This window comes from Microcaecilia unicolor, chromosome 8 (genome assembly GCF_901765095.1).
Source record: "Microcaecilia unicolor chromosome 8, aMicUni1.1, whole genome shotgun sequence".
Lineage (NCBI taxonomy): Eukaryota > Metazoa > Chordata > Amphibia > Gymnophiona > Siphonopidae > Microcaecilia > Microcaecilia unicolor.
Window position 1 is genome coordinate 75,201,919 of NC_044038.1, and position 15,247 is coordinate 75,217,165.

The 15,247-nt window shown below is 44.4% G+C and overlaps 1 protein-coding gene across 1 annotated transcript in view; it reads right to left on the reverse strand.

The window, feature by feature from the left end:
- Positions 1-15,247, reverse strand: part of LOC115476676 (phospholipase A2 inhibitor and Ly6/PLAUR domain-containing protein-like) — a 68,185-nt gene that overhangs the window by 13,075 nt on the left and 39,863 nt on the right. The window contains exon 4 of the mRNA XM_030213186.1: positions 741-884. Coding sequence (XP_030069046.1) covers positions 741-884 — 144 coding nt within the window. The remainder of the gene's footprint in view (positions 1-740; positions 885-15,247) is intronic.

Consider the following 15,247-nt stretch of genomic DNA (forward strand, 5'->3'; position numbering starts at 1 on the left):
AAATAACCATTCTGTCCTGATAAGTTGTAACTACAAGGGCTAGTCTGAGCTTTTCAGCCAAGTGGAGTGACTTTGATCACTGGAGTAACAGTTGTTTTTAACATTTTTTAAAATCAATTCCAGAAGCTACAGGAAGGATTTCATCCTTTGAGGAAATATAGGCTGGGACATTTTAAGAAAAACAGGAAGAAAACAAAGAAAAGTACCCACATGGGGAAAACAAGGAAATGGGTAAATGCCATCCTACCAAAGCCATTAATTAGAAACAATTTTGTCTTGAAGCAAAGGTAATCTGAGGAAGCAAGGGCAATCCACCATGATATTTTAAACCACAGGTTTTCAACCCAGTCGTCGGGCACACCCAGCCAGTCAAGGACAGTGCATTTTATCTAGCAAAAAAGGTGCCGGTACTCAAATGCTAGGCCACCCTTCAGGGGTGGGGTGATCACTGAAGGACCCACCCCACAATAGCCAGGGCCCCTGCAACCAGTCACAGAATCTATGACAAGGAAGAATTGGTGTATAGAGCCTGAGCTCTTTCATTACAACTTGCAATCCATGGGTCAATTTTAGCAGACAATGAAAAAGGTGCCGGCACTCAGTACCCCCTCAAAAAAAGCCCTGGTCAAGGATATCCTGAAAATCCCAACTGGCTGGGTGTGCCCTGAAGACTGGGTTGAAAACCCCTGTATTAAACCAATGAATGAGCTGTAGCCCATTATAGGGCTGCCGATACATACACTTTGGTTTCCCATTGTTACAAAGGTCAGAAGTACAGCAGAGTGTGTTCACGGTCACTCGGAAGTTTCCAGCAGTCATGCTTGAGTTCCAGCAGTTCTCTTTTCTTCCACAGGCTTTCTCAAAGATCTGTCTCTTATGACTTTCTGTTGAGGTGAGGCATAGTGTTAGGGAGATGGATGAACCTCGTGCAATACACTTCAAATCTAAGTACAACCCTGCAAATATTTTGACTCAAATTGATTCAGAAAAGTACTTCTCAGCCCCAACTGGAATCTGACTAGCCACAAATGTCATTCAAGACATGTATGTACTGTGCCCTGAATTTGATTTGCTGGGAAACAAGTGTTAATCCCCCAGAAATGCTTCCCTTTTTTTGTATGAAGACCTATAAGTCTCAGTCCAGTGTGTTTTGTGCCCTATATATAGAAAGGGAGAGCTTACTACTCATGGGAGGATTGTAAGGGAGTGATTTAAATTTGACGTCGATGCTGTCCATTCTGAATGGCAGAGCAGTATTATGAAAGAGGGGTAGGGCCGGCTTAACCATTGGATCGGGTGAGGCACTGGCTCAGGGCACCGGGTGATAAAGGACACCAAAATCCCCAACCTCTGACATCACCACCAATGCCTCATCTGGTCTAAAGGATAAGCCTTCTCCCACTCCCTGGTGAGTCTAGCATTTCTTCCTCTCTCCTTTCCTTTATCCAGCGTTTCTCCTCTTTTCTCCCCACTTCCCAGTCCAGTATTGCAACCCCTCCTCTCTCCTTCCTCCACTGCAGTCCTGTACATTTACCTTGGTTTCTGGCAGCAGCATCATGAACAATATTCAGCTTTTGACCCGCTTCTGTGGCTTTGCTCTGCCAAATCCTGCCCATACAAAATTGCATTGGAGGAGGCAGAACACGACAGAGGGAAAGGGCAGGCCAAATACCACCTGTTGTTCACACTGTTGCTGCTGGAAACTAAGGTGAAGTGTACAAGACCACAGTGGTGAAGGGAGGGAGGGGGAGAGAGAGACCAGACTGGGGGGGGGGGGGGGGGGGGGAGGGATTAGGAAGATGTAAACCCCCACTATGATGTCATGTGTGCTCACTTGAAGGAACAGGCCCTGAAAATGTCACAGTGCTTTTCCCCACAAATAAAAACTACCAGAGCCTTTGTCAAATTAAGGTAAATGTTACAAATTAACAGGGCCATGCCAACACGGTAAGCGAGGTAAGCACGGCAGGAGGGCACCGTCCTCTGGGGGCGCCCTCCCGCATCCCAACTGCCTGCCCTCTTCTCCTCACCAACAAGATCCCTTTGAAATTTACCTCCGTCCAGCAGTGAAGGCGCGCCGCAGCATCAGTGAAGGAGGCGGTGCTCCCAACGTCTCTACTAGTCTTCCCTTCGCTCAGTGTTCCGACTTCTTCTGACGTCAATGAAATGACGTCAGAAGAAGGCGGGAATTTTTGAGCGAAGGGAAGACTAGTAGAGACGTCGGGAGCGCCGCCTCCTTCACTGACGCTGTGGCGCGCCATCGCTGCCGGACGGAGGTAAATTTAAAAGGGATCTTGGGGGGAGAAGAGGGTGGGCAGTTGGAACATGGGAGCGGGAGGGCAGTGATCATTGTCACGGGGGGAGGGGATGGGAGGGGGGGCACGCGCCAACTGTTCGTCTGCGGGGGGGCGCCAACTGATCTCCTGCAGGGGGGCGCCACAGACCCTTGGCACAGCCCTGCAAATTAATGTTTATTAAAAAAACTAACAAACTATTCTAACATCCTAATTTTCAAGTAAGTAATTTATAAACTAGTCTTTTAATCCTTTTCTAGATTCAGTTCCAATGTTCATGTAAAAATGCCACCAATACTGACATTTGCATTTAAAAATGAAAACTGAGTGTGCACACACACAAAAAAAAACCGATGAGGCTCATTTTCAAAGCACTTAGCCTCCCAAAGTTCCATAGAAACCTATGGAACTTAGCCTCCCAAAGTGCTTTGAAAATATGCCTCCATATGTATTAAAAGAACAACTTCACCGGCTCCGTCACTTTCTTGCGGTGGGTACCTTAGGTTCTCAGCACCTGGTTCAGTCTCTGGATCCCCTCCTTGGATCTTTAGGGTGTCTTCAGAACCTACTAACCTTCTCAAAAAAATCAAAGAAGGAAGACCCTGACTCCCTGTGTGTGCAGCTGAATCAGTGTCTTCTTTGGCAGAAAAGCCGTGTATACTAACTAATTCTGAAAACAAAATATAATTATTTGTCCCTGTGCTAAAATCCCCAAAATCCCATAAGGTCTTTTAATGCACACTACACTCTCAACAATGCTCCACACAACAATGTAGCACCCAAACCTTTCTCACTGTAGAACCCATAAATTCTACAACATGTCAAGTCTCAGATTTTGTCAGTCACTAAGCAGCTTCCAGCACTGCTCCCTATGCAGACCCCAACATTCTAAAGCTGCCTCAAGCTTAAGGTCACTTCAGCTTCAATACAGCACTGGGCATTCTAAACTGTTTTTCAGCCCTGCTTTTTCTCTTTCTCCCCAGCAAACTCAGGAAAGCAATCAGAAATTACTAAACAAAAACCCACAGTATTCCCTGAAGTTACTCTTCCCTGAATCTGTTTTTTTTTTTTTTAAAGCTTTTTTTCCTTTAAAACCAGCCTCTCAAATCACCAGTTCCCTTTTATAATGAAACTATGAAATTAGTAACTTTCTCTTTTAATCCCATGTCATATCCCTTCAGAGAACATTATTTCTCTGAAATCCCAAGCTCCTCAAACTCTTTTCAGAGCTCTGACATCAACTAAAATAAATTTCTGGTTTCCAATGTGTTTCTCATCCCCTGTAAACAGAGGTTTTCTTTCCCCTTTCTCCCTGAAACAGTACCCTTTTCCTCCCAGACTACTAAAAATCCTGAAATTAGATAACCTTTTTTTTATCTCTAAATTCTGCCTAAAACTCAGACTGCAGCCACACTTGCCTCTGTCTCTCTTCAGGTTTTCCAACTGACTCATACAACTGAACTTTTCTGATGACATCACTCTTTATACCAGGCTCATGCATGTGAAAGTTCTAAACCCTGCACATGCCACAACTCACTGCACAAATAAACTCTATCTCCTCTTAAAGACAGACACAGTTTCCTCGTCCTTTCTCCATACCACAGCAGTCAATCTGCCTAGCAGTATTTATTTATTAATTTTACTGAGTTTACATTTTATCCCCTTGATAGAAAAATGTCGACCCCGACATTTCTACAACACCTACATTTTCAACATTTTCAGACTTGGTATACTACATAATCTTTCAAATATCTAGACGTACAACCCCGGGTTATCCTCCTTGGCCTTTCTACAGTAACATCAGCACTTCTTATGCTGTCAGTTTCAATTTCTGTTAAATCATTTTTTTCATTCTCAGCCCTTGTTTCAAAATCATTGACCAGGAACCACACAGTCTCAAGGTCAGTTAACTCTGAACTCTCATCATCATTACTATTTGCATGTAAGCTAACATTACTTTGTAAAGACAGAAATATAGACTTAACAGGAGTCAAACTTTCTCTCAATGGTCCAGGCAATATTGTTATGGTGTACTAATTTGTATATTCCATTTGAATTTCTAATTTTGTACACACTTCCTTCAAGTGAACATATACTAACAACTTCATAAGGGGTACTTTCCCATTTATCTTTTATTTTTTTACGACCCCAAAATTTGTTGTCTCTTAACGACACTCAGTCTCCTTTCGAGATGAGTGTTCTCTTGGAAGGCCAAATGAACAGATACTTCTTCCTTTTCCTGAAGTTGAAATATTGTTTGTTTCTTTTCTTCATAAGTTTATTCTTCAAGTTCCTCAGGAGAATGCCACTTGATAAATCAGAGTTTGTCCTCCAGAACTGTCTCCGATCCCTTTTATTTTCATTTTTGCTGTCACCTTTCACTTCTCACTTCCTTTTTCCTGCCAGCAGAAAGCCTCTATTTCGCCTGCTACTTTGGGTGCGAACCTCTTTTCCTTTACCACTTCTTTTCTCTCTCTTCTCTATCTCTGTAAGGAAAGAGTTATCAGTACTGACCTCTTTACTCTTGCTGTCAGACAATCCTCCTGCTTCAACTATGTCCATTATATCTTTTTCCTCCACCTGAGTTCCTAAGTCAGTCGAATAAGTTTCCACTTCATTTATTTCCTTTTCTTCTACTATAGGGTCCATGAGAATTGCTGCTTCCTCTGTATTTGTGGAGGCTATAATCTTAATTTCCTCATCCACTTTTGGTTCCCCGTCCGCAGTAATCTTTATAGTGTTGGCTTCATCTTCAATCTCTTCCAGTAGATTTCCTCCTGCTATGAGTTCAAGAGGAAATAGCAGTTCAGAATTCCTTACCAAATTAATCTCTGACAGACATTCCTTGTGCGTCACTCCTTTCGAGGAAGAGTATGGCAGTTCTTCTCCCAAAGAGGAATTATCTTCCTCATTTTTTACTTCCATTCCCTTGAGCTTCACCTTTTCAGGTGCCTTTCCTGAGCTTTCTTCCAAGTGGAGGAGTGGCCTAGTGGTTAGGGTGGTGGACTCTGGTCCTGGGGAACTGAGTTCAATTCCCACTTCAGGCACAGCTCCTTGTGACTCTGGGCAAGTCACTTAACCCTCCATTGCCCCATGTAAGCCGCATTGAGCCTGCCATGAGTGGGAAAGCGTGGGGTACAAATGTAACTAAAAAAAAAAAGATCATCCCTCAAGGGTAAAGGACTCTTTCCCATCTGCCTTGTATAATTCTCCTGTGAAGACAGGGCAGTATTTCAACTTCTCCATATCCTCTTGTATTGGGTTTTCCTTTTCAGGTTCCATCTCCATCACCTCAGCTGACCACATTAGTTTCTCTAGTTCCATTTTCTCAGCCTTCTCAGCTAAATCAGGGGAAGTATTGTTCTCTTTGGAAGGAAGTTCTTCCAAAATTATACCAGTTTTCAATGATCCAGTATATTCTTGCGATATCAACACTGATCCTTCTCCTTTCTCTATTCCATTGTTCTGATCATCCAAAAGCCGACTCTCAGAACCTGCTTCCCATAGGTTAAACATCTCTTCAGCTATAGGCTGAGTTTCCTTCCCATTGCAACATGTAAGATTGTCGAGTTTCCCATAGCCTGCATCCGCAGCCACAACTAGAGTATTACTGCTGGAGGAAAAACCGGCTTCTGTAGTACCTAACATAGCTGAACTTACTTTCTCCTTAGCAGCAATCTGACTTTTTTTCTCACATACTTCAGTTAACTTCTCCATCATTTTCTCAAAGGCCGCATCCAATCTGCGGTACCCTTCTTTCCTCTGTTCTTCCATCTTACGGTACCTTTCTTCTCCCTGCATTTCCATTTTACGGTACTCTTCTTCTCTCTGCAGCTTTTGATACCACTCTTCTACTATTTGACTTTCAGCCTGCAAATCTTCCAAGTACTCCTACCCATTCTCATACCTCTCTTGACTGTAATGGACTTCATATATATTGTCATACTTTTTGTAATGTGTCTTCCTGGAACACCACATCAACTCTACAGTAACGCTGGATATGACCCACTTCTCCACAACGATAGCATATGGGTCTTCTTTCTCTTCTGTCAGTTCTGTTTCCAAAATATCTTCTTCTCCAGAATCCCTCCTGCCTCTCTTGATATGCTTGCCACTCCTCTCTCAATGATGGAGCCCAGTCTTCCATACTGCCTCCAAGGAACACCAAACTCAACCAGGAGACCAAGTGTTGTTTGAGACTCTATTGCCCCCTCCCGTGAAGGTGTACCCACACTCTGAGACCCTAAAACTCTATCCTGTCCAGGGAAACCCCTCCTTGTATTCACTCCATTCTTCTCTCAAAGCTCTGGCCCAGTCTTCCATGACAACTATCCCAGGGAGCACTCAGCCTCAGGACAGATCATGCACCACTCATAAATACAAGTTTGACTTGTTCCTTCAAGGAATGGGTTTACAGGAGAAAAAAAAAATATTTTTAGGAACTCTGCTTAGAATGTTGGACTACAGAAGATCCTGTCCGTGATGCCATTTGTAAACCCCCACTATGATGTGATGTGTGCTCACTTGAAGGAACAGGCCCTGAAAATGTCACAGTGCTTCCACAAAAAATGTAAACTCAGTAAAATTAATAAATTAATACTGCTAGGCAGAGTGACTGCTGTGGTTTGGAGAAAGGATGAGGAAACTGTGTCTTTAAGAGGAGATAGAGTTTATTTGTGCAGTGAGTTGTGGCATGTGCAGGGTTTAGAACTTTCACATGCATGAGCCTGGTATAAAGAGTGATGTCATCAGAAAAGTTCAGTTGTATGAGTCAGTTGGAAAACCTAAAGAGAGACAGAGGCAAGTGTGGCTGCAGTCTGAGTTTTAGGCAGAATTTAGAGATAAAACAAAGGTTATCTAGTTTCAGGATTTTTAGTAGTCTGGGAGGAAAAGGGTACTGTTTCAGGGAGAAAGGGGAAAGAAAACCTCTGTTTACAGGGGATGAGAAACACATTGGAAACCAGAAATTTATTTTAGTTGATGTCAGAGCTCTGAAAAGAGTTTGAGGAGCTTGGGATTTCAGAGAAATAATGTTCTCTGAAGGGATATGACATGGGATTAAAAGAGAAAGTTATTAATTTCATAGTTTCATTATAAAAGGGAACTGGTGTTTTGAGAGGCTGGTTTTAAAGGGAAAAAAAGCTTTTAAAAAAAAAAAAAAAACAGATTCAGGGAAGAGTAACTTCAGGGAATACTGTGGGTTTTTGTTTAGTAATTTCTGATTGCTTTCCTGAGTTTGCTGGGGAGAAAGAGAAAAAGCAGGGCTGAAAAACAGTTTAGAATGCCCAGTGCTGTATTGAAGCTAAAGTGACCTTAAGCTTGAGGCAGCTTTAGAATGTTGGGGTCTGCATAGGGAGCAGTGCTGGAAGCTGCTTAGTGACTGACAAAATCTGAGACTTGACATGTTGTAGAATTTATGGGTTCTACAGTGAGAAAGGTTTGGGTGCTACATTGTTGTGTGGAGCATTGTTGAGAGTGTAGTGTGCATTAAAAGACCTTATGGGATTTTAGCACAGGGACAAATAATTATATTTTGTTTTCAGAATTAGTTAGTATACACGGCTTTTCTGCCAAAGAAGACACTGATTCAGCTGCACACACAGGGAGTCAGGGTCTTCCTTCTTTGATTTTTTTGAGAAGGTTAGTAGGTTCTGAAGACACCCTAAAGATCCAAGGAGGGGATCCAGAGACTGAACCAGGTGCTGAGAACCTAAGGTACCCACCGCAAGAAAGTGACGGAGCCGGTGAAGTTGTTCTTTTAATACATATGGGTTTTTTTTGTGTGTGTGCACACTCAGTTTTCATTTTTAAATGCAAATGTCAGTATTGGTGGCATTTTTACATGAACATTGGAACTGAATCTAGAAAAGGATTAAAAGACTAGTTTATAAATTACTTACTTGAAAATTAGGATGTTAGAATAGTTTGTTAGTTTTTTTAATAAACGTTAATTTGTAACATTTACCTTAATTTGACAAAGGCTCTGGTAGTTTTTATTTGTGGGGAAAAGCACTGTGACATTTTCAGGGCCTGTTCCTTCAAGTGAGCACGCATGACATCATAGTGGGGGTTTACAAAGAGATGTTGGACCAAGCAAGTGAGGGAGGGAGAGATGCTGGACTTGTATGGGGCACTGGAAACAGAAGCTATGTGGAGTGGGGGAGGGGCCGAGTGCCAAACCAAGTTGGCTTAGGAAACCATAACCCTTTGAGCCGGCCCTGAAGAGGGTACTCACTGCATCCCAGAGCCATTACCAGAAAAAGGGTTGTTGACCAGAAGAGGAGTCAGGGAAGCAATGGGAGGCAATGAGGGGAGCTCTGCTCTCAGGTGTTGCACATGAGAGGAGGAGATGAGCCTTTTCCTTTTGTCTTACAGAAAGTGAGGATCTTTGAGTCAGAGCAGTAGAAGTGATTTTTGTAACCAAAGAGAGATTTATGGACTTCCTTCATTTGCCCTGAGGGGGAAGAGTGAAGAAAATCTAGAGGGAACAACCAGATTCCGTTTTGTTTCTGTAAAATTCTCACCTGTTTTCTCTGCCTGCCATTTTAGTGAGGGGGGTCAAGACAGGGGCGAACTGATAGTAATCTGGGCCCCTGGGCAGTAAAGGTCATTGGGCTGTCCCTAGCTGCTGCACCCATCCCACACACTATAGCCTGCTTTACCGCCGCCCCTCTCCCACACATTACAGTTCCCTGAGCCTCAGTGGGCCCTTCCCGATCCTAACTTGAAGGGCCCACTGAAGAGGTAGGAAAGAACCCCACTCTTTCCTGCCCGGTGCCACCGTGTTTTCAAAATGGGTGCTGAGACTTCTCATGAGACTGCTGCAGGGAGTCTCAGCACCCATTTTTAAAAATGTGGTGGAGCAGGCAGAATAGCGGCAGTGGGCAGGAAAGAGTGTTGTTCTTTCCTGCCCCCACAGAGGCCTCTAGACCACCAGGGCCCTTCAAGGTGGGACCAGGGAGAGCCCACTGAGGCCGGGGGATTGTAGTGTGCAGTGGCAGGGTGGGGGGGGGGGGGGGGGGGAGAGCCTCTGGGCCCTTGGGCACTGTCCAATTGCCTGAATGGTCAGTCTGTCCCTGGGTCAAGATGCTTGAATTTGGATTGTCTGTGAAGTCTGGGCATATTTTCTACTTCTGTAGCTGTCAGTCACTGAGGCCTCAACATTTTGGACTCTCAGATTCAGTTTTGTTTCTGTACAATTCTCACCTGTTTTCTCTGTGTGCTGTTGTCTGCCTTTTGTTTCATGAATACAGTTCTCTGGCTTGGAACAAACATTGGACTGTGGTCTAATTTTGTAGGAGTGAATAATCCTCTAGGTTTAAAGCTTCCCAGCTACTTCAAGGCCCATCTTAAAAACCTGTTTCCAGACATTTCCTAGATTTTTGCTGCAGCCTCTGAAGGTAGATACCTAACAGAAGCAATCCTCACTAAAAAGGGATTACAGCATTACTGAGGTAAGAACATAAGAATAGCCATACTGGGTTAGACTGATGGCCCATCTAGCCCAGTATCCTGCTTCCAACAGTATCTAATTCAGATCAAAAGTTCCTGGCAGAATCCCAAAGAGTAACAAGATTCCATGCTACTGATCCCAGTGATAAGTAGTGGCTTGGATGGATTATTTTTATAGCATTTGAAGAAACCCACATGACAGCCTGGACCAGTTAAAGTTAGTAAAGTGAGCCAAGCAGCTAATCTAAGCCTTAGTAAAATTATAGGCTAGACTTTTCCATACCGTGTGCCATGGTCACAATAGAGCTCCACAAACTGTTCTTGCTTTAGATAATTAGGGAAGGCAGATGGTCATACTGTTTGCTTGCCAAAATGACAAACCAGAAACTGTAGATGATAGGAGAGGTGGAGGGCATTAACTTGAAGTCTCCTACAAAAGTCTTCTGTTATATTTATGTGAAATTATTTGATGGAAAGCATATAGTGAAAGTTTTAAGAATCATGAAGAAAAGCTAATGTTGACTTCTAACAGTGTCCGATACATTCCTTCTCTTCCGCTGTGGTAATGCTTTTGGCAGCTCCTTCTTTAAACTGTCTTCAGCTTAAATACCAGGAATAGGACATTTTTGGCATGGCCTCCCATCTTATGCAATTTATTTCCTTTGGGGTTAAAAATATGTGAGAATTTTTCTCAGTTCCACATTAAACCTTTTTTTTTTTTGCTTTTGTTTTTTCTAGACTGATGCAATTTGGTCTGGTAGGTTTCACTGGATATCAAGCTTCTGGCTGATATTGTTTTTAATGGAGGTTCAGGATAGACGGTAAAGCTGCTGAGCGTGATATTTGTACTGTGCTGTGCACTGTATATTTATACCATATGATTTACTGATTTGTATCTTTTTTTATTAGGGGTGCATCAGAAAATATTTTTGTTTCATTTGTCATGTCATTTCTGTTATTTCTCATTTGTTTGGTGTAATATGTTTTGTGTGTCATCAATAGCATACACTGTTTTTCAATAGAATAAAATAATGAATGACGTGGACCAGAGAAACGTGAATCAGTTATTTACTGTTTCAGAAAGATCTAATTTTATTTTTCGGTACTACCCAAGACCTGTTTTTTCTTCTTTCTTTCTCTTCTGATTTGTCCCTTTCCTATCCACATTTATAGTTCTTTTCCATTTCAGTTTTGATTCATTTATTGCTTATTGTAAACTGCTTTGATTGTTTCAGAAAGGTGGCATGTCAAGTATACAATAAACAGCATTTTTTTTTTTGTCTGCCACTGGTGCACGCTAAAACTGGAAATTCAGTGCTGGGCCCTATGTGGGGTTCAGCATTGGTGGATGTGGCAGCTCGTCAAGATGCGGTGTTTGGCTCGTCGGTGACTTCTGCCGGGTTGGGGGTGTCCCGCCCTACTTCAGGACTGCTTGGGTACATCCCACAAGTCTCTGGATTGATCTGTGGGACGCCATGGAAGGAAAAATTAATTCTTACCTGATAATTTTCTTTCCATTAGTCCCAACAGATCAATCCAGAGGCCCCCCTGGATTTATTGTCTGCGGTTTTGTTGTATTGGTTAGGTTCTTTTCAGGTTCCGTTCTGAATGTTACTTCATTTGATTAAAAAATAAATGGGCAGACTCCTGCGTTCTGTGCCCTGAAGATGGTAGATACAAATCAAGGTCAGGCATACATATAAAGTAGCGCATATCAGTTTATCTTGTTGGGCAGACTGGATGGACCGTACAGGTCTTTTTCTGCCATCACCTACTATATTACTATGGCATTGAATTTCCAGTTTTTTAAAAGCCAGCTAGCATATGCACAGTTAAGTCAATATTCAGACTTAACTGGTGAAGGGCTAGCGCATAAATATAGGACAGCTATTTATGTGGTTCTATTTATGCAATGAACATGACTAGTTAGGTCTGAATATTGGGAACTAACCAGACTGTGTCCCTGAAATGCCCCTGGAGCCCCCCCAGTGTAGCCGGTTTCCACTTCAGCAACACTAATCAGTTAAGTGCTTCTGAAAATGACTGGATAGCCACTTACAAGTGAGTTAACCAGTCAGCGACCATTTCTGGCCAGTTAACTCGCTTTGAATATCAGCCAGAGAAAGACTAGGGACAGGACCAGCCCCAATCTATAAGCGGACTAGGTGTCTGCCTAAGGCAGCACCAATGCATCAGTGAGCATGCTTAAGACCCACTGGCTCCCAGGGCCGGTCTTAGGGCGAGGCGACCGAGGCGGCCGCATAGGGCCCCGTGCTCAAGGGGGCCCCGCGCGGCACGCCTGGGGTCGCCCCGCCTGCTGCTCCCACCCCCGACGATCGATTGCTGTAATGCAATAAAGTTGAGAAGCGCCGAGTAGCAGGCAGTGCCTCGCATCTGCCCTGCTAAAAATCTCCTGCACGTCGTCGGGCCGGCCTTCCTGCATTAAGTCCCGCCCTCCTTTGAGGTAATAGGCTCTTCCCGCATTAAGTCCCGCCCTCCTCTGAGGTAATAGCCTATTACCTCAGAGGAGGGCGGGACGTAATGCGGGAAGAGCCTATTACCTCAGGAGGGCGGGACTTAATGCAGGAAGGCCCAACGACGTGCAGGAGATTTTTACTAGCAGGGCAGACGCGAGGCTCTCCCTGCTACTCGGCGCTTCTCAAGTTTTTTTTTAAGTTAGTGGGTGCAGCAGGGGAAAAGAGTTGGTAGGTGGGTCGGGTCAGGGGGGGGGGGAACTCAGATGTGAGAAGGGTGTGGGATGGGGGTTCTCAGTTGGGGGGAGGGGGTAAGGGGGACTCAGATGTGAGAAGGGTGTGGGATGGGGGTTCTCAGTTGGGGGAAGGGGGTAAGGGGGACTCAGATGGGAGAAGGGTGTGGGATGGGGGTTCTCAGATGGGAGAAGGGGGCTGGAACTGGGGTTTGAGAAGGGGCCATATGGGAAATGGGGGCCATGCATGGGGCTGGTGGGAAAATGGGGCATGCGTGGGTCAGGTGGGAAAATGGGGCATGCGTGGGTCAGGTGGGAGAATGGTTCTGGGTCTGAAAAGGGGGGGGGCTCTAATACAAGACATGTGGATGAAGGGGGCTGGAACTGGGGGCTGAAAAGGAGGGTAGGTGGGATAAGGGGTCTAGTACTGGGACTGGATGCTGAAAAGGGGCAGGGGCTGAAACTGTGGGTACTGGGGGCTGAAAAGGAGATAGGGAGAAGTGGCTGGGGCTGAAGCTTGGACTGGTGAGAGAAAAGGGCTGGGGACGGGTTGAAACTGGGGGCTGAAAAGGGGACAGGGAGGAGTGGCTGGGGGCTGAAGCTCGGGACTGGTGGGAGAAAAGGGCTGGGGCTGAAACGGGGGACTGGTGGGATAGTGGGGCTGGAACTGGGGGCTGAAAAAAAGGCAGATCCTGGATGGAAGGGGGAGCGAGAGGGAGGGCAGACCCGGATGGATGGGAAAGGGAGGGTAAATGGTGGATTGAAGGGGCAGAGAGAAAGGGCAGACAGTGGATGGAAGGGATAGAAAGGGCAGACAGTGAATGGAAGGGGCAGAGATAGACGTGCACAGAAGGGGCAGGGAGAGAGGGCAGACATTGGATGAAGGGGACAGCAGAGAGGGCAGACACTGGATGGCAGAGAGAGAGCGAAGACAGATGCTGGATGGAAGGAAGACAGTGAAAAGAAGATGAGGAAAGCAGAAACCAGAGACGACAAACTGTAAATAAAATATATATTTTTATTTTTTTGCTTTAGGATATAGTATTGTAGCTGTGCTAATAAATGTTTATAATAGAACATGTAAATAAGGTAATCTTTTTATTGGACTAATTTTAATACATTTTGACAAACTTTCAGAGAACAAAGCCCCCTTCCTCAGGTCAGGATAGGATACTTTAACAGCTCTATACTGTATTGACCTGAGGACGGAGGTTTTGGCCTCTGAAAGCTAAATGTATTAGTCCAATAAAATGCTATTATTTTATTTTCTATATTTGTTTTATTTCTATTTGTTAATTTGTAAAGTGGTGATTGGTATTTGTTAGGTTTTTTTTCAAATTTACATCTGTTGTCTTTATATTTTGCACAGTACTAGGGCACATTTTCTGTTTCTGTGGTGTTGTATTGTATGCAGAGTCTGGCATCTTGGGGGTTCAGTTTAATTTTTGTCTAAATAGAAAGTTTAAATATTACTACTTATTCTATAGTGGATTAGGGTGTATCTGTGTTTGTGAAAAAGACATGGTTTTCAGTTGGCATTGACTGTGTAGGATCGACAAGCCCTGGAGCTGGGGGCCTTGGAGCTCGGAGAGAGGGGTGGCCGGCTCTGGAGCTAGGGTGGGGGTGGAGCTAGGGTGGGGCGGAGTTAGGGTGGGGCAGGGCTAGGGTGGGGCCCTGTCAAATTGGTCTGCATAGGGCCCCGCACTTGCTAAGACCGGCCCTGCTGGCTCCCATTGCTTCCAAATTTCCAGTTTCAGAAGGGGTGAGACCTGGTAGGCCTTGAGCATGTGTGGATGCTTAAGTCCCCGTGCTGGCCACAATGAGTGTTATGTATGCATGCTGGCTGCTACATCAGTGCCACCCCAGAGGGGGTAAGGAAATAAGGAGAAGCCACTGGACACCTTGGGGCAGAGAGGAGGGAGGGAAGGGGAGATGTGGAATACCACATTGGGGAGGGAGAGTGGGGAATGAGAGAGATTTTGGACATCATAGTGAGGAGGGGGGGAGTAAGAAAGGAGAGAGATGGTGAACACCACAGCAGGGGATGGGGGACAGAAGGGAAAGAGATGTTGAGCACTACAGGGGAAAGTAGATAAGGAGAGGGATGCTGGATACCCCTGGGGGGTAGAAGGTAGGGAAAAGGTGATCCTCGACTATAAAGGGATAAGGGAAGAAAGGAGATTTGGGATGTAAGTGGAGTGGAGGAAGGGCCTTGAGCTGCCAAGGGGTGGGGGGCACATAACTGAAGGTTCACTTAGGGTGTCAGGTACCCAAGGGCTGACCTTGACTAAGGGGCAAGCACTGAAGTTACAAGTAGCACATTTAAAATAAATCAGAGAAAATTTTTTTTATGCAATGCATGATTATGCACTGGAATTTATTTCCAGAAGATGTGGTTAAAAGCAGTTAGCATAGCTGGGTTTAAAAAGGTTTGGATGAGTTCCAGGAGGTAAAGTCCATAAACCATTACAAATATAGACACTGGAAAAGCCATTATTATCCCTGGGGTTGGTAGCATGGAATCTTGCTACTTTTTGGGATTCTGCCAGGTACTTGTGACCTGGATTGGCCACTGTTGGAGGCAGGATACTGGGCTAGTTTAACCATTGATCTGATCCAGTATAATAGGTCTTATGAAGGAATCTGATATTTCAGGATTTTTTTTCTGTCATCTCATTTTTAAAACAACATGAAATAACATAGGCATTGTCACTCAAAATATTATATCACTGCATACATTTCAAGAATTGTATATTATAACTAGTAAGAAAGGCCTGTTTCTCAATCAAATGAA